Genomic DNA, 23,057 nt, shown 5'->3' with positions numbered 1-23,057 from the left:
TGTTAAAGCAAGTGAAAGCAAATTCCGAAATCCACCCCCTGATCTGGATCCACACGTTGAATATGTGCTTTCCTGACCGATACTGGATCCTTCCATCAAGTTTGGTGGTGGGGCGTCCAGTTGTTTTTGTGTAATCCTTCTAGGTAACAGACAAACAAATGTAATCTCCTCAGTGGAGGTAATAGTTCAAAAGAAAAGCACATTATTATTTGTGTTCCTAAAATGGAGAGTCAACCGACATGTAAACCGTTGTTGACTCCGTATCGTAAACGCAGACTTTGTGTCCTATTCTAAACACGACATTTGATCTTGTCGACAGTTTTAAAAGACGATGACTGTGACGCTTTTGTAACCGCAAAAGAAATATATACTCATCTTTAACTTTACCTGAAATTAATATTCCGAAGCTGCTAAAGTTGAAGGTCATTGAGGAATTTAAAGACACATGTTGCATGTTTACAAAAGTCATTTTTCCGCACATTGCAAGAAAATACTGCTCAAAGCAATTTCTGAGAAAAATACAATGACCTCTTGAAAAACCCAGTGCTGTTGAACGAGGCGTAATGTTCAGTCATTACTGTATTTGGATCATGTGAATGATTTTTTTTGGTAACAGTGTATATATACGTTTTTATAGAGATATATATATATATATATATATATATATATATATATTTACTGTGCCATGTTAAAAGACAAACCTCTCAGCAGGTGAATTCAGATTTAAACCTCCATCCAGTTACCCAGCTCCGCTCATGCTCTGAAACACATGTTGCTTTTGTGTTATTTTCCCACCAGCAAGCACTTGCCTGACACAATCATTTCACGTTATATGATAAAACAATAAAAGCTGCAACTTTTTCTTTTTTTTCAAATCAATTTAGGGAGCATTATGCAGATATGAATATTTTATGGGTGAAAAGAGGCACAAAGCATCACCTACCAGGGGTGTTTACTGAAAGTGTTCTGAGCAGTAGAAGCGAGTGAAGCTTGAAGCTGTAATAGAACTGTTTAAGGTATCAATTGTTATTTTACTTTCTTTTATATATATATATATATATATATGAACCATGATAATGCAATTGTATGTACAAAAACGAGGTGGCTCATCTTGACCATACGTAGGTGTTCAAGATGATGGGTTTACAATTTCGTCCTGAAAACTAGTGTCTTTGAGTGAATAAGCTTTCACACACAAGCTTTGCCAGCCCTACAAGCTACAGTGTTTGACTTCAGCCGTGTAGAAGGTCAAGATTTAATACTGTAGATTCAAGAGATTTATATGTGCCTATAAATTCAGTCAGAGAAAAAGAGAGCTCCATGGTAGTAGGAATGGGGTTTGTGTATGGATTACATGGTTGTGGGTGATGTAATGGATGAAATTCATCGAATGTTAATTCAACAGCAGCAGTTTCTATGTCAAGTTTGTACCTAAAAGATTATTTTTGTTTTGGTCTCATTGCAACACACTGAGGCTCAATGAGTGACTGTAAAGAAGGATGGTAACAAGGCAGCATGTCTGCGAGTATGTACCCTTCACAACTTGTCATTATTCTGCTCCTATATTTTTTCATATTTATTTCATGAATTTGTGTAATTGAGACAAAAAAAACACCTAAATTATTTGTTATTTTACATTCATTTATTTACATGTTTTCTCAATGAACTACCCTCATGTACAAATAAAATCTGTATTTGTTTCTGCTCTGATTTTAAGTATGGTAACTTATTCCTCTAAATAGATCTGCTGTGTCTGTTTTTCTACCTTCAAATAAAGCTTCTTTCCTCATCGAAAAGTGCACGATTACTCAAACCAACATGTCCGAGTTACACAAGAAAAAATAATTTATTTAGCAAATGCCAAAACAGACAGTCACAGCAATTTCTTTTTAAACTGTAAATCAATTTCTGCTTTCCCAAGAAAGACAGCCATCATTGGCACAAGAGAGTATCAAAATTCAACAAACTTAGAATCGGTATTCAAATCCAGTCCTAACTAATGCACTTAGGAAGCTACAGTGTAAGAATATCTCCCATGTGAGATTTCTACTAAAGAAATGGAAGAAACTTCCACAATTCGCAGAAAGCACAGATTCTAGTTTCTTCTGCATCCCCCCATGCAGATTTTAGTTCAATCCGACTGTGCCTGAACTGCACACATTAAATACATTTTTACACAAATAAAACAGCAAGATTTAGAACAATCAAATTCTGTACATATTTCATAAAACCCTGAAAGACTGAATGATAGCATGTGTAGTTGTGTGAACGTATCAAACTCAAAAAGGTTCTTGTTTTAGAACAGAGTAGAAGCTGCAAAAAGACCAGTTGTTTCCGTCTGTTGAGCGGCTGTCTGGATGCACTGATTTATGCTCTTTAGCATGCTGCGAAAATTAATGAGAATAATACAACTCCCACTTTGTAGGAGACAGGTTTATCCAATTAGTCCACATCGGCAGTCTGCGGTTCGGAGAAGCCTGCTCCGGAGCAAATGTGTGTTTGAATCGATTCCCTCCGTTTGTCGGGAAACCAGGCGGAGGGAATGCTTAGCAAATACTTGAAACAAACAGATGTGAGAGAGTCCGTGAAGCGTCGCTGGCTTCCCTGCGTCCCACATGCAGTGACGCAGTATTAAATCACCTCCTCTTTCAGACGGACGTGAATCAGAGGGGACGTGCTTCAGACGGCCAGAGGGCGACGGCAAGTGCTGACCCGATGACAGAAAGAGGATCAGGACACCGCCGCCACTGCAGCAGCTCGATTTAAAGAAAACGTACAGATCCAGACTTTGCTGACACGGTGAAGGTGTCGTGTGGTTTTCCTGTGATTAATATTGCAGAGGTGGTGACAGGAATCAGTTTTCTGGTCATTGAGCTAATTTAAAAAAACATTTAGCGATTCTCATCCTCCTCTCGGTGCTTAAAATAGTCATTGAAACACGACAGAAGTAAGAGGTCCATCTTAAATACTGGGGAAATGAATAGTATACACCTGGGTTCAATCCAGCTCAGTGCAATATGTGATACAGCTGTTTCCCCAGGGGGACAGAGATATATGTGGGGGGGGGACACAAACAACTGGATCTTGCTGGAAAAATGCCTAGAATTCATCATCGGAGGCAATCAGCATGATTTTGTCGGACTTGCAGGAGCTCATGTTGCCCGTGACCACTTTTCCGTTGGCGCTGGGCTGGACCACCTCCTGCGTGGACTGCTGGGTGTACTGCTGGTAGGCCGGCGAGAAGTTGTGGATGGCATCCTGCACCATGTCTCCGGGGTTTGTGGTGTCCTTCAGGCCACTGGAGATGCTCGTCATCTGGGGGATGTTGTCTGCAGGAACAGCGACAGGGGGAGTTAGTTAGTCACACAGTAAAGCATGTGGCAATGATACTGCAGCCTTAGCTCAGTAAAGAAGAGATCGGTCAGGGCGTCTGAACTCAAATATGAGGAAGGAGAAGTCAATGATACTATGACAGGTGGGTAAACACTGTGATGTTTCTACTTGAATATAAAAATAAGATCATGTACTGACAGCATGTTGGGTTATGAGTGGGTGGTAGTGTGTATTACATATCTTACAATTGCTTATTGTTACATTGTCTAATACTTTTTTGTTGTTTTAAGTCATTATTAAAATTGATCAAATATGAGATCACATATTCATTACTACACAACTTTTTATTATTAGTCGTTAGAAGTTTAACGAAAACCAAATACTCTGTGTCATCAATTTTAAGTGTCTTTATATTTTGATTGAAATCTTGCAAAATCTTGACTCCTGCTTAGATCTTTGTGATATTTTTTTTTTCCCAGCAGTCCTAGTGAGAAAAGTAAATAAGAAATATTTGAAATAAACAAAACAATATAAATTATTAATCCCTTTTAATATTACTAGACAAAAACATAACATCACTGAAAGACCTTTTCAAACGCTGCAGTTTATAAATGTACTGAACTCAGTCACAGCTCATGCTCCCTCAGCACCAAGCTGTGAGCCAGCTTGAATTCACCCCAGAACTAAAAGGGTGTCTAAAGCTAAAGAAAGAAGAAGGAGAGAGCCAGCAGATAGACACAGCTCTTCTGTTTCAGGGTCACTGGCAGTGTGGCCTGCACAGGATTGGAGGCGGCAAAGAGAATGGAAAGGTAAGGTGGGGGTACAAAGCAGTTAGGCATGGTCTGCTGGGTTTCTCCTTATAGTCTGTCTCCCTTGTGCACAGGGCTGCAGCAGAGGAACAGTAAACCAGAGGTGTTGCAACCTCTGCAAACACAGACATCAGCCCCCAGCGGTGCAGGTAGAACTGGTCCGTTAATTTTAGAGTCAAAACATTTTTGGATTTTGGAGGGAACAAGATGCCTGAAGCAATACAACAATCCCAAAGTCACGCTGGAGCAATGTTATTATTATATTTTCACTGGATGATAAAAATGTATAATGGAATTTGTGATGTGAGCAGGATGCATGATTGAGGATTAAAACCATTCATTATTTTTGTCATTAACTTTTTTGATTTTCACCTTGATTAGAAAAACCTCAAGCTGATACAGAAAATGCTAAAATTTTCGAAATCCCATCCAGTGGCTCTGCAGTCTGAGCAGCTCAAGGGAATGAATGGTTTCTTGTAGCAGTAAAAAAGAGGCAAAATGATTGATATCACTGTGGAGGGCTTTTCCCTCGGCTTGCATTTGTCTTTTCCTTGCGTGTGGCATTGACGTCAGAGGGGCGCCCCGCACTCCCTGCTAGTTACGGTAATGTACTTTGAATTCCTCTTCATCTTCCTTTCTTTAATGGCATCTGTCCTCTGAGCCATGAGTGACTGTGTATTCCCTCAGGCTGATGTCTACCCCTGCTGACTCTCAACCAGACTGACATGCAGCTAACTATACAGCACTGCATTTGAGTGCAAATTTGCAGATATGCAGACATCACAGCTGGATTTTTACTTAAAATAGAAGTATTGAATGATGAATCTCATAAAAAACTAGAATAGCACTTAGTAGAGTCAATACCTCCACCATGGCCAAAGAGTCGCCGTGTGAAATCATATTTAAATCCACTAGATCCATACTTTGGATCTACTCAAAATTGCACACACTCAAAAATATCAGCCGCTCCAATGTGTGATTTTTGATCAAGTTTCATTTATTATTTTCTGAGAAATTAATATGTTGCATAAATAAATGCCTCGTCTCACAATATTAGTTGAATATCCGCACCAAAGATTGAATGCGTCCTTCCCTAACCCAAACCCGCTTTTCACCAGGTTCTATGGTTAATTGTCTCGTCGTTTTTGCATAATCCTGCTAAATAATAAACAAACATAGATGAAACTATTTTCTCATTGGTCAGGTCGTTAGCCTGTCCGGTGTAAAAGGCTGCAAATGACACAGAGCAATGCAGCCTTATTCTGATGGCTACGTTCAGCTCAGCACTCACCTGGCACTTCACTCTTTTTCTCCTGGTACACGGTGCAGGTGAAGGCGTATCGGAGAGCAATGGCGGCGAAGAACATTTCGATGCAGATGATGAAGTTCTGCCAGCCTGCTGCCACCGTACCGGCGCCGACCTCTTCTCCGTCGATGTAGAGCGCGTTAGGGATGACGTCACAGCGCTCCAGGATGGCGAGGACCATTCCTTTGAAAGCGGCAACATTGTTACCATCAAATGATCCTTTTATTTACTGGCGCAGATACAAAAGAAAACAAAGAAAAAGGACGGGCGTGGACTCACCTTGCCAGAAGGATAAGAAGATGACGGATTTAATTGTGAGGAATTTGAGCACCGGCTCGAAAGGCCTGAGCAGGTCGCTTGTTGCGAAGAAGAAGAGGAACAGGGCGTAGAGTGACAGGCTGACCGAGATGTTGTAGATGATTGTGATATACAGGTATCCTCCAGTCACGCTGCACGGAAACAGAGCAGAAGACGTTACATGTGTGGAAAATGTACAACTATGTGACATTTTATCGCTTTTTGACAGCAGACGACAATATATTTATGTTTCGACTGCATCTATCGTATTAGACTGAATGAAACAGACATGCCTTCTTATGTGCCAAGATATTTTCAGCCATAGTTCATGCACGCAAGGAAATGCAGCCTTTTTGTTCTCATGAACAAGCAGTTAATAAAGGCTCTGTGTACTTCACCCTCTCAGATCAGGATGCATCTGATAAACAGGCAGATTTGTCTATATTCTATTGTCAGCCTGCTTTTTAAGCCTCTTTGCATTCTGGAGATCCTCTCTTAAGGACACAGCTGAGACTACACTAATTACTCCCAAGCAGAATAGAACGCGGATGCTTGGATGAAAGTAAACAATCTGTGGATCATCACAGATATTCACCATAGAGCTTAAGAAATAAGACATGAAAAAAGACTCATCTCCCTGCTACTTCAGCTGCTGAAGTATACAGAGAGACAAGCAGCAAGGATTTAATAACTGCCTGTGCTTCAGCTCCGCAGAAAGAAGTCGACAAAATAAAGTGGATTGCAAACTTCTGCATCGAGCCCTTGTTGAACTCTGTGCTTTTCCTGAGCAGTTAAGAAACAAGTGTTGTCACAGCTGAATCTTAAGATACTGAACTAAGCGGTGGAGAGGAGCACCTGAAAAGAAAACAGACAGAGTTTATTGGCTTTAGATCTTATAACTTTGATTATACACTAAAGACAATTTCATTAAATGCATTTGTCATTAGATTCGTATTCTGTTGAGACCCTTATTGACTAAGCTGAAGCACTGAAATACTCAAGTGTGTCACTCTGCGATTTATCCCTCGCCTTTTGCATCACTTGAAATCCAAAGCCAAAGCACGAAATGAAAAAATACATCTCACTTAATAACACCATGCTCCACAGAGTGTAACATACAATGAGAGTTAGGGGCTTCATTTCAGAACATTTAGAGATTTAGTCCATATTACAAAAACTCAAACTGAATTATGTTTTGCAATACCAACAATAACCAGGGGGTCTGCGATTACAGCTATGACATAACTGGGCCAACATCAGCAGAGGACCGGCGAAGTTTTTAACCAACTTGAAATAAAACAGATTTCCTTCATGGCTGCTGTGAGGAGATGATATGATTATCTCCATATGCACACAAACAGCAAACAAGCCTGTCGGCGATGGCACGAATGTATAAGATGCGTGAAGAGTGAAATGCAAAGAGTGGTGGTGCTCACCTAAAATCTCCATCGTGATATTTGCCAAAGGCCTGCAGGACGATGATGATGACGGCCATGATGGGCTTGACAACGCAGAACTGGAGCGTCGCCTGGAGAACACATTGCAATTCAGAATGAGACACCCAAGCAAGCACGGACACCATGACAGAGGAGGATGGAGGATGAAGGAGGGCGTCAGAATCAGTCTGTAAATCGGATAAGATGGAATAGATCTATAACTGCCCATTGAAAACAAGCAGGTGCCAAATTCCTTTAACCCGAGACATCTGATTCTGTCTTATCTCTTTCTCATGCTATAGCTACCACTTAAAAAGGAGGAGTTTGATTAAGAAATTTGATAAATTGCCTTCTGACAGGGAGTTAGAGGACATGTTGTATGACAGATGCACTCACATTTGTTGGTTAAACTGAATTATAGCATTTACAATGGACAAAGTTGGACAACATGTCTCTACTTCCTCCCACTATCCAGAAATGAAGCCAAAATATTGCATAAGAATGTAGCCATCTTGCGTATTTGGAGCCAGAGTCTGTGCTGTAGGGAGTCGAGGTAGCGAAGTTTCACCAATACACCTGTTCGACCAAGCACGAGTCAGTCTCAGCTGTGAAGTATGAGGTTTCATTAATCTTACCGGAAATATTAGATTAAAAAAAAGGCATAACTACTTAAAATTACCGAAAACAGTGTACTTCGATGTTTTAGTTTGGCCCATGTCCACAAACACGAAGGAAGCAGGATTTATGACACACAGCAGCCAGCCACCAGGGGGCAATCAAGAAGATTTGGTTTCACTTTCAGGGAGCTGTCCATCTTTCTAGTATGCAGCCTGTGAACTATAGGAAGGTTTGCAAAGACTGGGGCTAGCCTGGCTCTGTCTAAACCCCCAAAAAAACACCCCATCATCAGGATTAAAAGCCACTTACACAAGTGCAAAAATGCTGATTCACTGCTAACGGACAGATAAGTGTTGGATTAACAGCTGGAGTCTCCGCGGTTACCTGGCAACGGCTGAGAGCCAAGAAATAGTCCTGTCATTAAACCCTCATAAACAGCAATTTGTGTTTGTACAGATTCAGCAAATGAGAAAACAAGTTGATGATTGTTAATTAGTGAGCCATAGAGGAGCTGATGGTTGGGTATTTGTTTTAGAGTCAGAGCAGCAGTTTCCTTTATTTTCCAGGATTCACACCAACTCTGAGCAAAAGAGCCAATTAGTGCATTTCCTAAAATGTCAAACCATAAGATATATAATGATCAAATTTGTTTGTTCAAATCCTAAAGACGTAAGTGATGTGACACTGATGTCTTCATGCTGATTTGGACGGGGACTGGCTGGGCCTGGAGGACATGTGCCCGCTGACTGGTGTATTGAAGCCTGAGCCAACCAATTTGACAGAGGCTGCTCTAAACTCCCATCACTGTTGCAGTACTTGAAAGCAACAGACCGAGGGCCTCATTTAACGGCTGCATAAACACAAAACAAGGCCTGAAAGGCACATACGCCACTTCCCACGCAGAAGTTGAAACCCATAAAAACAAGGTTGAAGTGAGAGCGCGCAACCCCGCGCGGAAACTCTGATCCGCGCATGCGAACATTTTGGGGACAGGGGAAATTGACGATGCAGATGGTGAGTTGGTGAAATGAATGGAAATTAAATGTGATTGGTATCATTATAAATATAACGAGGCCTCTCACGCATTTAATTTCGATTCATATCGCACATTCCATCACAGATCTTCTTTATCGAAAACAATCAAACCAGCAGTGCTACTTGTACCTTTGCCAATGAGCCATAAACCTTTTACAAAAGATATAAATAAAAACTTTCATCTCAAATTAAATTCTGCTCAACATTTCATCAGTACTGTTTCACCATCGCTTTCCCTCCAAACCTCGGAGAGCGGAGGAGAGGGATGGACTGTACGCTGCCGCTGTCACTGGTGGTCAGCTGAGGAGCCGCTGCAGCTGTTTGAAATGTAGCATGATGCCAGGATGTGGCAGATGGCTGGCTTCAGGGATGTCTGGCTCCTCTTTACCCAATTTTAAAGTGTGAATGTACAGACTTCTATTCACCTCAACCAAGGTCACTTCAGGTAGAAATCCAAGAGCGTGTCTATAAAGTAAAATAGTATATTCCATGGTCTATGGGTTTAAGAGCAGGATTTCATGTTCAGCCCTGCACTTGGTTCGAATATACCCTGCTTGTGCTTTGATTTCCTGCACTCCAGCTCCAGCTCCTCTCCACAGGCTCACACTGCTCATGATGAAACGCCTGCTCTCGGATTTTTTTTCTTCTGCTCTCCGTCCAAATTCCCAAAGTAATAGAATGGCAGGTGTAGTGTTGACAAGAGAAATTGTGCCCCCATCACTGTGGGTGTGTTAGCTTTATTTCTTTCCCACACAGTCGATAACAGGGTTTGTGCACTGCCGCCCTTCACAGCTTCCATCGGTGTGCTTGAATAAAAACAAGGATCCCTTCATGGAGCAGGAGTCCAGCAGGTCCCTGGTCAACAATAGATGGACAAAAATAATTGCGGCATAAAATAATCGTTTATTCATCGTAATTGAGGTAAAAGTTTGTCGTGATATCGCTTTAAAGTCACATCAGCAGGCTCATTATTTACGTGCTTTGGATTTGCAATTTGAGGTCTAATGGTGGCGTGTAAAGGGCGTGATGCGAGGATGATGCATGCACACACGTTCCCAGTTTGACAGTGATTTATCAAAGGTAACATTAGACTATTTTTGATGGACGTGATCTGTGGTTGGTGTGTGTACACTCAGTATGGGTCCTATTCACTTCACCGCTTACATCTTGTGAGGGAGTAGCATTTGAGTTGATGCGCCAGAGGGAGGTTTTTCTGTTAGGGCTGAAGTCAGTGGTGGGCTTTACAAAATGACAAGAACAATCATGTTTAGAACTGATTCTCTTTGAAGTTCTGACTTCTGACAGTCTTTGCTTCCTCTACGCCTGTTTTTAATTCCTGTCTTGTCACTGTGAATAAGCCCAGAGCAAATAGTTTAGCATGATACTTCCTGTCATGCTTCATATTCCAAACACAATGCATGTTCATGATCCTAGTGAATTGAAAGCCAACCATGGTTACTGCCTCAAATTAATTTACTGCACCCATGCACACAGATTTATAGACAACCAAGAAATGAACTTTAATACTGAGATACATGCAAGTGTCGGCGTATAATGCATCATACAAGTGTAAGATAAGAGGATATGTTAATATGTTCATTCTGTGTTTGTCAGATACGATGCCGCCTTGTCAGCAGCTCTATTAGACACCGGTGCATCAAAGAGTTATTTGAGTCTCGAATGAAATGCATATCTGTTAGATTCATTACATCTGACCTTTTTCATTTTCAACTACAATACTAATGTCATAAAAAAAAATATTGAATTGAGAATTCATAGCTTGAAATGACTCAATGCATTTTCTATCTATTTAATTTCACATGAGAGTTTACTGTAATACGTTCACTGGAAGCAACTACTGACAGAACTACATTTCTATTTAATAGCTTCGCCCATCCGCTTTGTGTATTACACAGAAAACTGTTTAATTATGAATCCATGTACTGCACATGTCCATTGTTTGAGCTATGTTGTTCTTCCCCCTGACTCTGTGATGCTGTCCACTCTTGCAATTTTAATTTCTACAAGGAAACTATCAGAGACCCTTTTGAAAAAAAATTATAATTAAATAATACTACTGAACACCAAGAACTGTAAAGATACTTTAAAAAAATCAACTGCTTCCTATTGTAGTCCAATTTAGGAAAGAGTACACAAGACAGCAAAAGTTCCCTTGAAAAAAGCCTTGGCAGAAAAGGTGCTCGACCAAAATCCTTTGCAAAAAAAAAAATCTGTATTCTTCTAATTATATATTGTATGTGCTCTAATGTTCTAATGTGTAATATAGCTTCAGCTGTTGTTACTGTTTATGCTCAAACTGCAAAAATTTGTAGGTTATACCAACGTGCGATTGTGGTTTATTAATTCCATTGCTATCTTTTGAGTTCCCATTGGCCGTCACCAGCAGCTGCCCCTCGGTCCACAGGATTAAACTTGTGTTTAGTTTCAAGGAAATAAGGCTGGACATGTCCTACAATACGATAAAAGAGCTCATCCTCTAACCTGAGCTCAGACAACCACCAGAACTCTAAGCTGCCTTTCCATTTAACCGATTTATTTGTTAACCACTCTTGTAACTTAATCTTTACCAAAATGGGTAAAGAGTTTTATTGTTTTGTTTACCTCTCAAAGAAAAAAGGGATCAACGTCTGTGATGAGTGGTTGAAGATGTTTCACCTCAGTCTAGGATGAGAACTAACTTCACCTGACGTCTTTCCATAAGAGCAAACTTTGATTTTAAATCCAAGCCACGACAACACATGGTCAATATAACGGAGTAAGAAATCAATTTAGAATAAATTAGAATGAAAGCATTTGATCATTATTTCAGACACATCATGGGTGTTATTAAAACAGCATTTAATAACTTCGGCGGCGTTCGATATATTGATTTCTGAACCTTTACTCCAGGAATCACAATTAGGATGAGCCATTAAGTCAGTGATAAGCCTTTCCACTAATCCTCCACTTCCACTTAGACTCCACTTAACTAACAAGGCAGTTTTAGCCAGATGACCGTTAAGATACTGTTAAAAACTCCAAAGAATGTCTATAGTGTGCCCATGTGGGAACACAGCAGGAAATTGTTTGAAGGATTCACTATGAGAAAGTGGATGTGTTGACATCTCTAACACTCAACGGGCGCCGAACTGAAAAACAAAGAACCTAACAAACACAATACAAAAAAAAATCTCAGGATTTGAAAAGATGGAAATAACTTGAGAAAACAAAGCCAATCGGGTCTTCGTATAAAAGCCACTGGAGGAAACTTCTCAATCGCTTATCACTAATGCGATAAAAATTCAAAAATAATTTCACCATGTATTTACTTTTGAAGACACAAATCTCAGTTCCAGTTTGCATCAGCATTAGACTGGGAGCTCGAGCAGCATCCGAAGACAGTGGGAGAGAGCTCTGTGCTGACAGCTCATATCATCTCTCTGTGTATTTTATCATGCTGCCTTCACCTGCCCTCAATTGCTTTGGTCGCCTTTGTTTTTTTTCCAACCAGCGGATGTTATCCTCTGGAAAGCACGCAGCCAATTGTAACAGTTGTCATTTCTGAGCAACCTGGCGATCTGGGCAGAATGGTAATTTACGACAGAGTATTGCTTTTTTTCCTTTTAAACATATTCTTGCTTTTCAAAAGCGTGTAAATTCATTACAGCGGTTGAAAGGAGCATCTCGAGAGCATAGATAAGGGGAAGATTGAAGCTCACCTGTTTGCAGAATCTTAAAAAGCCGATGGAGTAGCTCATACCACCGAGGCAGCAGGTACCGTACAGACAACTTGACCTGTGAAGCAAAGGAGAGAGTCCTACATTATTATTTGACATTTTACAGACAAAACATCTAATCAATTAATCAAGAAAACAATCAGTAGATTAAACAATAGTGAAATGAATTGCTTGTTGCAGGCCCTGGTTGATGTTACTGCACAAGTAGCTTGTATGCCGACTCTTTCTTCTATGGTACCTTTCGTGTGAGGTGATGTATTTGACTGTAATAAATTGAATATAAAGACCGCATCAATACAGGCTAATAAACAATATTGTTCATTCAAAGCTGTTTAGATGACCACACCAACACAGCTCTGTCAGCCTCGTAGCCCTGAGGTGCTTTAGATGCTCTTAACCATCAGACAGTGCAGATCATGACATTTACTAACAAAACATTTAGTCACACCCAGCAGGGAGACTTCTGTTTTGTTTGATTTTGATTTCCACTAAACATGGTGGAGGCATGGGGCCTCAGAGGAAACCACTAAAGTTTGGTCTGAACAATAATCAAGGGGCAGATCAAAGAGTTTTCACTTATTAAAACATTGCAACATAGGTTACTTTTTCTGTTCTACGGGAATAATGCACAGATGTGGATTTTCCAAGTTCCGGACGATGTTTTATGACAAATAAATAATTTGGGTTTTCAGACCACTTCCCTTTTTTCTTTTTAATCTCTACAATAATAATAAGAAAATCATGTGAAGGATTGTTTGTCCTTGGCGCTGAAAGGCTAATCTAGTTTTGTCTGTTTTTTATTTCTTTTTAAAATCCAATAAGATATGAGGGTCAAATGCAACCTGAGGTCTTGCAAATAAGACCATGAGCTTTGAGGCATAATAAATTTGAGAAACAAATTTGGATTTGCCTACAGAGTAATCATACTATATTTAAAACCTCTGCTAGCTGACCCATTCCTACAAAACCTGAGATGTATTATTGTGCAGTTCACACATAACCTGGCTTATTAAAGGGAATATAACAAATTACAATGAAGGTACAATATTAATTAAAGTAAGACAGGTCTTGGTAATTCTGTGCCTTTGTGATAACATGCAGACAGTGAGCATAGAAATCTTGTGCATCAAGTGTTATCTTGTTCATCCTCATGTTGCTTATTAAAAACATACTTGAACAATGACAAGTATGAGTTACATCCTTGCTTTCCTCATGCGTTGTGCCTCGTGTGAAATGTTTTCTGGAGATGAGACAATAATTTGCTGGATATTCGGGAATAAAGAAAAATCCAAATAGTCATTGTCCGTGTGGGTCCTATAGGAAAAGTTGAATTTAAACTTTGTCTCCACTGGCCGAATCTAAGCAATGCAATCCTTAATCAGGACTGAACACAAGTGTCTCCACTGTCTTAAGAAGGTAAGAGCTGCTGTCCTGTGGCTGAGTAAACCATAAAACACAGTCTCACCAGGCTGATCAAAAGCTCAGAGATAAAGGCCAACTGTTACAGATTAATACCACAGATGTTTATTGCCAGCACTTTCACTGTGGTGTTCAGACTAAATGCTAATTCAAGGGCCGCAATGTGCACCTTGTACCTTTTTGTGATTGTAAATATGATCCATGATTAGCCCCATTTGAGCTGAAGTTGTCTTTACTTTAAAATCATGAACATGCCCAGACTTTTTCATGCAGGACTGAAATGAGAGCACTCACTCTATGGGCTTCCCTCGGATCTCGGACATGATTGCGCTCTCTCCTCCCAGATACTCAAAGGACAGGCTCAGGAAGCTGTAAATGACAAATGCTGTAAAAAAAAAAAAACGAGAGGGGATTGAAGAGTGAATCCAACTGCAGAACAAAATTCCTCACCAACTTCAACTTCATTTACATAAAGGGCAAATGGTTTCAGGGGAGAACGCGCCCACCTGATAAAATGATAACAAAAATAATTAGTCCAACATTTTGGAACAATACATGTTTCAGTCCTTACATTAAGAAGCTTCCAAGGGTTCTGTGTCTTGGAAATCCCTCCCTAATCCTTTGTTGCTATTTAAAGAGGGATTAAGAGAAGCTAATGCAGATGGTGTCCAGTCAAGAGAAGGTTCATTATGTTTTAGCCCCGGTTGCTGGTAGTATTTCAGTCTCACTGCTTTCTGGTGCGCTTCGCTATCAATCACCCACAAAATTGGCCTCCAAACTGGAAACTAATCTCCTGAATAATGCATTTCCCACTTTTCCCACTCCCAAATTACTTGTAATCCATTTTGCATGTGACTCACCTTTGCCACCGGTGAAGTGCTTTGGTCTTTAATATATAAAAAGTTACCCTTCATATAAAGAAAATCAAGCTACAATGTACAGAATAACGCTGAATGTGCATAACAGCTCTGAAACATCAAACATTTCTTGAAAAAATATTTCTTAAAATTACCAATATAGGTTTCATTAATTTGCTAAAATGATGCAAGTGTTTGTCATGAAAGTGCAAAAGACTGCTGCTTCTAAAATAACTCGAAATGAAACACCTCAAATAAAGAGATGCTGTGAAAAACTAGTTTGGGGAGTTCTAGTCTGGTAGCCATCTAATATATCGAGAAAGCAGAAATGCCATGTCTGACAAGGAAGTGACGTTATCAGAGACTGATCAGTCACAAAATTAAAACCACAATCAGGTAAAGGGGAACATGTACTCTCTCTTTATAATGGCTCCTGTCAAGGGTTGGGCTTTATTATGAACAGTTAGTTTGGGAAGTTGACATGAAGCAGAGAAAATGGGCGAGTCTAAAAATCCGGGCAACTGGGACACAGACTAAACTGGGGTGGCTGGAAATCTAGATGAGAGCCTGGTTTTGTGAAGTGTTCCCACTATGCAGTGATTGTTACATAACAAAAGTGGTGCAGGGAAGGACAATCACTGAACCTGCAACTGGGTTATTGGTGCCCCAGGCTGGCCCGTGTGGTAAAATCCCATAGAAGAGCTACTGTAGCGCAAACCATTTATGGTGCCTATGATTGAAAAAGTCAGAACACATTAGATTGTAGGTTGCCAGGTATGGGGCATAAATGCTTTAAATATTGTTATGTCTCCATTAATGGTAGACACTGTATTTTCTCATGAATGTTTAAATAATGTTATTTTGTTGAAGTTCGCTGTTATGATGCCATGATTATTGTCAGAGGAAATATCACAGTTTTCACGATTATCAATACTATAGAAGGAAAAAGACACAACAAGCAACATATATAGCTAATAATACAGCTAATGAACTATCTTTCATCGCACACACAAATTACGTGATTGGCAAGAGGCAGGATCACATAGTTGGATATCAAAGTTTTTATAATTCTTACGTTTATGAATCCGTGACGTTATGTTTGTCCCGAAATGGATCTCTCACTTGCGAGTCTCCCTGATGTTTCTGCGTAATTAAGCTCGATACAGATCAACAACATCCCTTCAATGCAACCTGGTGGCAGTGGCCTCGTTCAGCAGGATAATGTTCCATGCCGCACTGCAAAAGCTCTTAAGGAGTCGTTTGACAAAGACTTTAAAAAGGTGTTGACTCTGCCTGCAAATATCTGCAGATCTCAATCCCTTTAAAAATCTCGGGGGTGTGCTGGAAAAACAACCCAGATCCAGGGAGGCACCACCTCGCCACTTACACGACTTAAAGGATCTGCTGCTAACGTCTTGATGCCTGATACTACAGGACACCTTCAGAGGTCTTGTGGAGTCCGGAGCATCAGGGGGACAATACAATATTAACTCTGAAATTGATGTTGAGGCTGATCAGTGCGAGTACAAAGAAAAAAGGGGGTGAACTTGATATATTTACCTTCATAACAGTCACGAATGGAATCGAAGTACACATAGTACTGGTTGTTGCTGATGAAGAGCAGACTGAGCCAAGAATCAAAGGAATAAACTGGCACAATTAACAGGATGCGGATGATGTAGCGCTGCTCGTTGGGGACCGTGTAGGATCGAAGGTGCGTAAAGATCTACAATGAAAACACATGGGAAAAACATCAGTAAACAAGTCAGCATCGTATTGATGTTAATGTGATGCATCAGAGAGACGGTGTGAACAATTAAACAAGAAAACTTGTGAGATTAAAATAAAACATGATCCAGTGCAGCCTGCACATTAAGCCATTCACGTGTATTTTCCATAAGCACTGCCATGACAATAGACAGTGGTTGCTCTACAACATTGAAGATGATAATAGTTTATTAGTTATGCATCTTTGCTGAGGCTCCATCTAAATGTCTATTCAATATATTGATTTGTAGGCAGACTGTTTTAAAATGGACATTTTTATTTCCCACCACCTCAGACAGAGTTCCTAATTGTCTGTTACCAGGCCAACAGTCCAGAGCCAAGAATGATTTAAAACAGACAAACATAAAGTATTTAGTTTCCATTAGCTATAACCACGTATGGTGTGTGGTCTTTGCTTTGGAAAATAAATTTTTCTAATCATCAACCAATCGTTTCATCTCTACACTGACAGAGAATTGTTTTGATTATTTCCCCCAAAAAGGTATGCATTTATCAATACACAAATACCAATGATAAAACTGAAACGTGTATTAATAAACCTTGAGATGAGTCAGCATAAGCTCATCTTTGTGTAACAGTAACTCATGTTTATCAAGCATCCTTTGTAAATGAAGGATAACTAACAGTTAGTTAGTGGTGCAACATTGACCCTGAGATGATACAAATTTAAAGGAATTTCACCTCCTGAGAGCTGACAAACAAAACAATATAGTGTTTTTTAAAATCTTTAAAAAAAATTTAAAGTCTTATTTTATAGCTTCATTTTAATCTTACACTCACTGGCTCTGTCTGTGTGAAGATCTGTCAGTGTGAAATACAGCAGTGAGGCGGAGTGAAGTAAAAAGAAAATCAGCAAATTCCTTTTTAAATGACCCGGCAAAACATTTCTGCTTTAAGCTTAGACCTGGCCACACTTCATATTGTACAGCTCTATCATCACATACAGACGCAGACAATTAGATCAATAAATACGTTTTATGTTCAGCGAGATGCTAAAGGTCTTCGCCTTTAGTTTTAAACACACACACAAACACCTCCCATATGCCCTCATATGGCCTCCATAAAGATAACATAGTGCAGCTGACAACATTTAGGGGCACCAAAACAGCATATGGTAAAGATCAGATTATTTCCCTGAACATTAGATTTCAGACTGATGTAAGACTTTTTCCACACCAATTGGCCCCATCTTAAAGATGAAATAAATGTTTCAATCCCTGATGAAATGTACAACATGTCACTGCAGAGAGTTCGAGGTGACTGACTTCACTCTGACCACAAGCAAATATGTTTTCATCAGTCTGAGTAAAGTACCTGTGTCTCTCCTGCTGATCTCTCAGGTCATGCAACCACATGACTGAAGGATGGTTAGTCCTACTAAATTTAACAAATATTAAAAAAGCTATTGCATCATGGAGCTGTTAGGAAATGGCCATATTATGGCAACATCGCTGATCCGACACAGGGTGTGGAACAGACATGTCAAAAGTTTGGGTTACTGCAAATTTAACCTATCTTCAAATAAATGTTTTTATCGGACTAAAGTTCATTGGATCTATGGAACAACACAATTTATAGCTTTAAAAAAGAAAGTCAGTCAAATGGTTTCTACATCACTTCTGTCCACCTACAAATGGATACAAGCGTGTAGAGAGAGCTCTTAAAACCCACTGCTTATTAAAAACCCAAAGCATACCAGGGAATATTACTGCAATACCAGAGATGTGGCAGTAGTTTTCTAGTATTACCTGATGACTCATTATTCAAATCATAAAAAATGCAAACCAGTTTCTGAGTAGACTAGAACGGTTATTACCCATATGGCAATTTAACAGAGTGAGAAACCGATCAAATTAAGCTCAAGCCATTATTGACAAATATCTATAACTCTCTAAAGAGACATAGTAAAACACAAGAAGATAAGAATTCATAAAACATACAAAATCCACACAAACGATCACAGATTAAATGATAAGTGGATTAATTGATCAGTATAGTGGCCGAAAACCAAGCAACTACTTCAGTAATTGATTGAGGTGTTACTAAAAAGTAAAAATGTGTGCGCATAAACTGGATATTTGGGAATTTTGGCTGCAAAAAGGAAAAATCAAAGACATCTCATTGGTCTTTAGGAAATCCTGATGGTGTACTTCACTTTTTTCTAAGCTGATAATTGACTAAATAAGATAAATGTAGTCATATAAATAATGTCAATATTTGGTAATTACAGCTCTTTGTTAACTTTCAACCAAGACAATTTAGCCACTGCTAAGTACTTGTATCACCAAATGCTAGTATGCAGTAATATCTACTTGTATAAGTGCTTTTAGCCGATACTTGCTGAAACCAATTTATCTACAGATTCTTGCAAACGAGAACAAGAAGCAAACGAGAACAAGAAGCATTTAGGAGACTTTACTCTTTTCATCACAGTTCTTCCCTGTATATGTAATGGATATTTTTATCTGTGCTGTGAGAAATAGCAAGCAAAGATCCCTCTTCTTGTTATTTTAATCACAAACACTGTTTTTGCTTATTCCTGTTGTCACTTGCTGAATAATACTGAATAATTTCTTATTTTTCCACACATCAGAGGTTCAGAGCATTGGTACATTTCTTAAAACACCATTTGTCAAAGGGGCTGATTGTTTCTTTCTTCTCAACATTCAGAGTTCCACTCTAGTCAACACCTTCGGCATGATTAAATGCCCATTACAGTCTGGACATTAAAGCCTGATTACTGATGTCTTTATATATGTCCTTCCCGATGTCTTAACACTGCCCTGACTTTAATTCTTGGTTGCAGGATAAATGTTGGCTTCAAGCTCAGGTACAACTCAGCCATTTCTGCCTTAACAGAAGAGTTAAGGTCACAGGAATTCCATTTTAGAAAATATAAAATAACGAAATCAGAAGGGATTCTGCACATTGTAACTAAAAGTGAGAGTCATGTAGAAAGCATAAGTCCAGTCTGCTCCTAATCCCAATTGCTTTAAGTCGCAAAAGGGGCCAATGAGCCCTCCAAGAAAAAAGAAACACCAGTCGGAAACACTCTGGGACTTTACAGCAAAGAGGATCTAAGGTCATTGTCTGTCTGTGTTTAGTATTCAGAATGTGAGTTTGAGAGTCTATAGCAATCCTCTGGAGCCAAGTCAGATGAAACACCACCAGCATTGCAACAATAGTCCTGCAGACCATTTTGTTCTGTGTGAAAGGACGGATGCCTGTTGCAAACCTGCCCCGTTCTCCCTGCGGTGCACTTGCTGTTTATTTGTTCAATTAAAATGCCTTCCTGGAGATTGTTTGGCCAAACAACTACTATATTAAAAACGATAGAAACCAATTTGCTGGGTGGTGACTCACAAATCCCTGAATAAGGTTTGTTCTTTTAGAATCACAAGATGCAACATGTTGCTGCTTCTTGATGATATTAAAAAGCATTTAGGGCTACACAAATAATAACAAATGTTTTACTAGAATACTCAAAAGGCTCAACGGTGAACTGAAATTCAATCAAGCCGCACACACTCAAATATATCAGTCATTATAAAGATGCCTGATTATTTCCATCAAGATCAATGAATTACTCTCTGGAAAACAGATGATAATGTCAAAAATTCACCTTTTCTTGCAACAGTTAAGAAAGTGAAAACAAATTCCTGGATTCCTTATAATTGCATAATCAAACCAAAATTGACTTGGCTCTTTCTTGACCCAAGTCATAACTTTGTAATCTGTTTTAATAGTTGTTGTGTAATACCCTGAAAAACAAGCAAACCAATAAACTAAACAAAAAACAGAGGTAACTGGTGAAGGTAACTAGAATCGCTCTAAATATATAAATATTTCATCAGGAACGAACAATGAACAAGGACATTCGGTAAAATGTCACATGTGGGATGCCAGATCCTTTTACCAAGTTTTGTGGTAATCCATCCAGTGGTTTTGTGTAATCTTTCTTACAAACAGACAAAGGCCGATGAAAATATAACCTCATTGGAGGAGGAAACTAAATACCAAATGACATACATGTATCACTCTGTGAGTATGGTTAAGACACAGAGGTAGGGCTGATGGCTCGAAGCGTGTTTGATACAAGGGTTATAAAATCCTCAACTAAATTTCATAACCATTAGAGCAGCAGAGCATTAAAACCGCAGTGAAAAGGAAAAACAACACCCTCATCCTTTATAATGCTGTAAAATGTTATCTCAGTATCAATTGATTTCCCTGCTGATAACACACTGCACCCTACTGCATTCTCCACAAATGATGAAACCGCGATGATAAGCTATCATCAGTGCACAGTGGGTAACTTACCCACACGAGGAAACGCTCATTTACAACAGCGATGAAATGGATTCTGGGTAAACGTGGCCTGTGTTGAGCCATTTATTCTTCTTAACCAACTTCCCCCCCCACACACAAACACACAAACTTGCTGCGTAGTCATTGTCCTTTAAAATCGACTGGAAGGTTTACCATGCATTTTAATCTGATGGCCTCCGTCAACTACAAAGTGAGTAAAACATTCCCACAATGCACCGGGGCCGGGCAAGTGTGAAGACCTCCTTTTATGACTAGATAAGACAAAGAGTCAGTGTTCAAGTATGGGAAAAATATGCACCACCCTATGCAGTGAGGTAATACGCCTTTAGGGACACAAACATTTGTTTCTGTCCTCTGGCGATGGCGGTGAACTCTCACACACACACCGACTGTCTCTGATTACACATTTACACTCGGAGGCGGTTTTGTCTCGCGAGCTGCAGTGATTCGAGTTCCTTCAAGGCTTCTTCCTCCGCTCACCTGGTGGAACGTGATGATCAAGGCGGACCACACGAAGATCCCCGTCAGGACCTGGGCGGCCACCGTGCTCAGGAACATCTGGTCCATTATGATGGAGCCGTTGCTGGTTTGGATGATGGTCTCGTTGGAGGCGGCCGACTTCTCCAGCAGGTGGTCGATTGAGCCGTTCCCTGCCGAGGGATCCACGTCTGCCATGGAGGAGTTCATCTGAGAGAGACAGGGGACACAGTTTGTTCAGTGCGGGGCTGACAGGTGAAATGTAAGAACATGTCCCCTGGGGGGCTGAACTGGATATTCACCCAGTGGGTTCATGCTGCCTGCTGAGCACTTTACACTTTACTCTTCTTATATCTAGAAAACATTCGGTGGTCAGACACATGTAGAGACAGTGTCAACATGTTTGGGTTGTCCTGATTCTTTACTGTAAACAAAGTGCTCACCTTGTCCTGAGGAGGCTGGGGGCGGCTTGGTCCAACTGGCCGCAAACAGAAGCAGGGCTGGTGTCACGACGCTACAGGACCAACGGTGGAGGACAGATCTGCTTTCAGAGGAACCGACCGTTGTCAACAGCCGCCATTCACCGACGACTTCATCCACCACGGGGCTTCGGGACGCTGGACTTCCTTGTTTGAGAAAGGCGCCTGGCGCAGGTCGAAGTCCAAAGAGTCGGTGAATCGAGCCCCTGGATTCAAACCCCTTGAATTAACGCAGATACACTCACACGGAGGCAGGGCGGTGCGGTGGCCTGTAGCGTTTACTCTGAGAAAACCAGTAAAACGTCAAACTTGCTGAGCGAACGACTCAGGTTTCTGCCCCGAGACCGATGAGCAAGATAAACAGGTTGGGCACAGGTGAAGGGATCACGTGACCGCAGCTCCGCGTCTGACGTCACCACGCTGTCTCCACCACAGGGAGAGTTTTATTCAACTAAGAGAATATGTCTTGATGAGTAATGTGTATTATACTGTTCTGTACCTTTAGCTACCTGCCATTCATTAGACTGTATTTATTATTTACTTAAGTGTGTTACACTTTTACTTAAATCTCTCAACAACGGATCCTCACTTTAAGAGTTACTTCTAAAACTGAAATGACTGATCTATTTATTGATTAGACAATTGACAGAAGATTTAATTGGAGCAATTTGATAATCGTGTATGTCAATTTATAAATCACAACTTTACAATTAGCAGCAGATATTAAGTAATATATTCAAAATCCAATCTCAATAAATTAAGGTCTTAAAAGTGAAATTTCAAAAAGGATCCCACAAAAAGTTGTAGGATTAAAGATAAATTAATTAATAAATAAATAAATAAAGAGAAATGGTCAAATGGTGTAGACCTAAATGGCCATTTAAGCCTGGTTGCCCAATTGTTCAATGAAGTGTTGTATATTATGCTAACTCACAAATCTACAGTTCTTTCAAAGCAGCATGTGTATGCACATTATATTATGTATGTATAATTGAGTTAAAAGAATTCCCTGATAATAAACAGTTATGATTTTGACAATTAAGCAGAAATAACTGCAATCAAATTCAACAATTTAATCTAGATCTGGAATTAATATAAAATATATTTACAAAACCAGGCATGTCTCTAGGACGTTGT

The 23,057-nt window shown here is 39.9% G+C and overlaps 1 protein-coding gene across 2 annotated transcripts; it reads right to left on the bottom strand.

Moving 5' to 3' along the window:
• Window positions 1-1,046: 1,046 nt before the first annotated feature.
• tmem184a (transmembrane protein 184a) lies at window positions 1,047-22,335 on the bottom strand. Of its 2 annotated transcripts, none has more exons than XM_053442702.1 (9): window positions 21,885-22,335; window positions 21,445-21,651; window positions 16,408-16,573; window positions 14,285-14,375; window positions 12,554-12,629; window positions 7,182-7,369; window positions 5,728-5,897; window positions 5,434-5,631; window positions 1,047-3,329 (listed from the first exon to the last, which is right to left on the bottom strand). In XM_053442702.1, exons 2-9 carry the CDS (start codon window positions 21,649-21,651, stop codon window positions 3,100-3,102), a joined length of 1,326 nt encoding a protein of 441 aa, XP_053298677.1. In that variant the 5' UTR covers window positions 21,885-22,335; the 3' UTR covers window positions 1,047-3,099. The 2 variants fall into 2 exon arrangements, with proteins under 2 accessions (XP_053298677.1, XP_053298678.1); XM_053442703.1 differs by having other exon boundaries at window positions 7,182-7,273; window positions 21,885-22,334.
• Window positions 22,336-23,057: the final 722 nt, after the last annotated feature.

Source organism: Pleuronectes platessa, chromosome 16, assembly GCF_947347685.1.
Source record: "Pleuronectes platessa chromosome 16, fPlePla1.1, whole genome shotgun sequence".
In the NCBI taxonomy this organism is placed as follows: domain Eukaryota; kingdom Metazoa; phylum Chordata; class Actinopteri; order Pleuronectiformes; family Pleuronectidae; genus Pleuronectes; species Pleuronectes platessa.
Note: the sequence above shows the minus strand (reverse complement) of the source record. Positions and strands in the feature narration are given on the sequence as shown.

Coding starts and splice junctions, on each gene's coding strand:
- tmem184a (XM_053442702.1), bottom strand. CDS start 21,651: ATGAACTCCTCCATGGCAGACGTGGATCCCTCGGCAGGGAACGGCTCA. Junction 14,376..16,407: donor CATTCGTGACTGTTATGAAG/GTAAATATATCA, acceptor TTTTTTTTACAG/CATTTGTCATTTACAGCTTC. Junction 12,630..14,284: donor ATCCGAGGGAAGCCCATAGA/GTGAGTGCTCTC, acceptor TTTGCTTCACAG/GTCAAGTTGTCTGTACGGTA.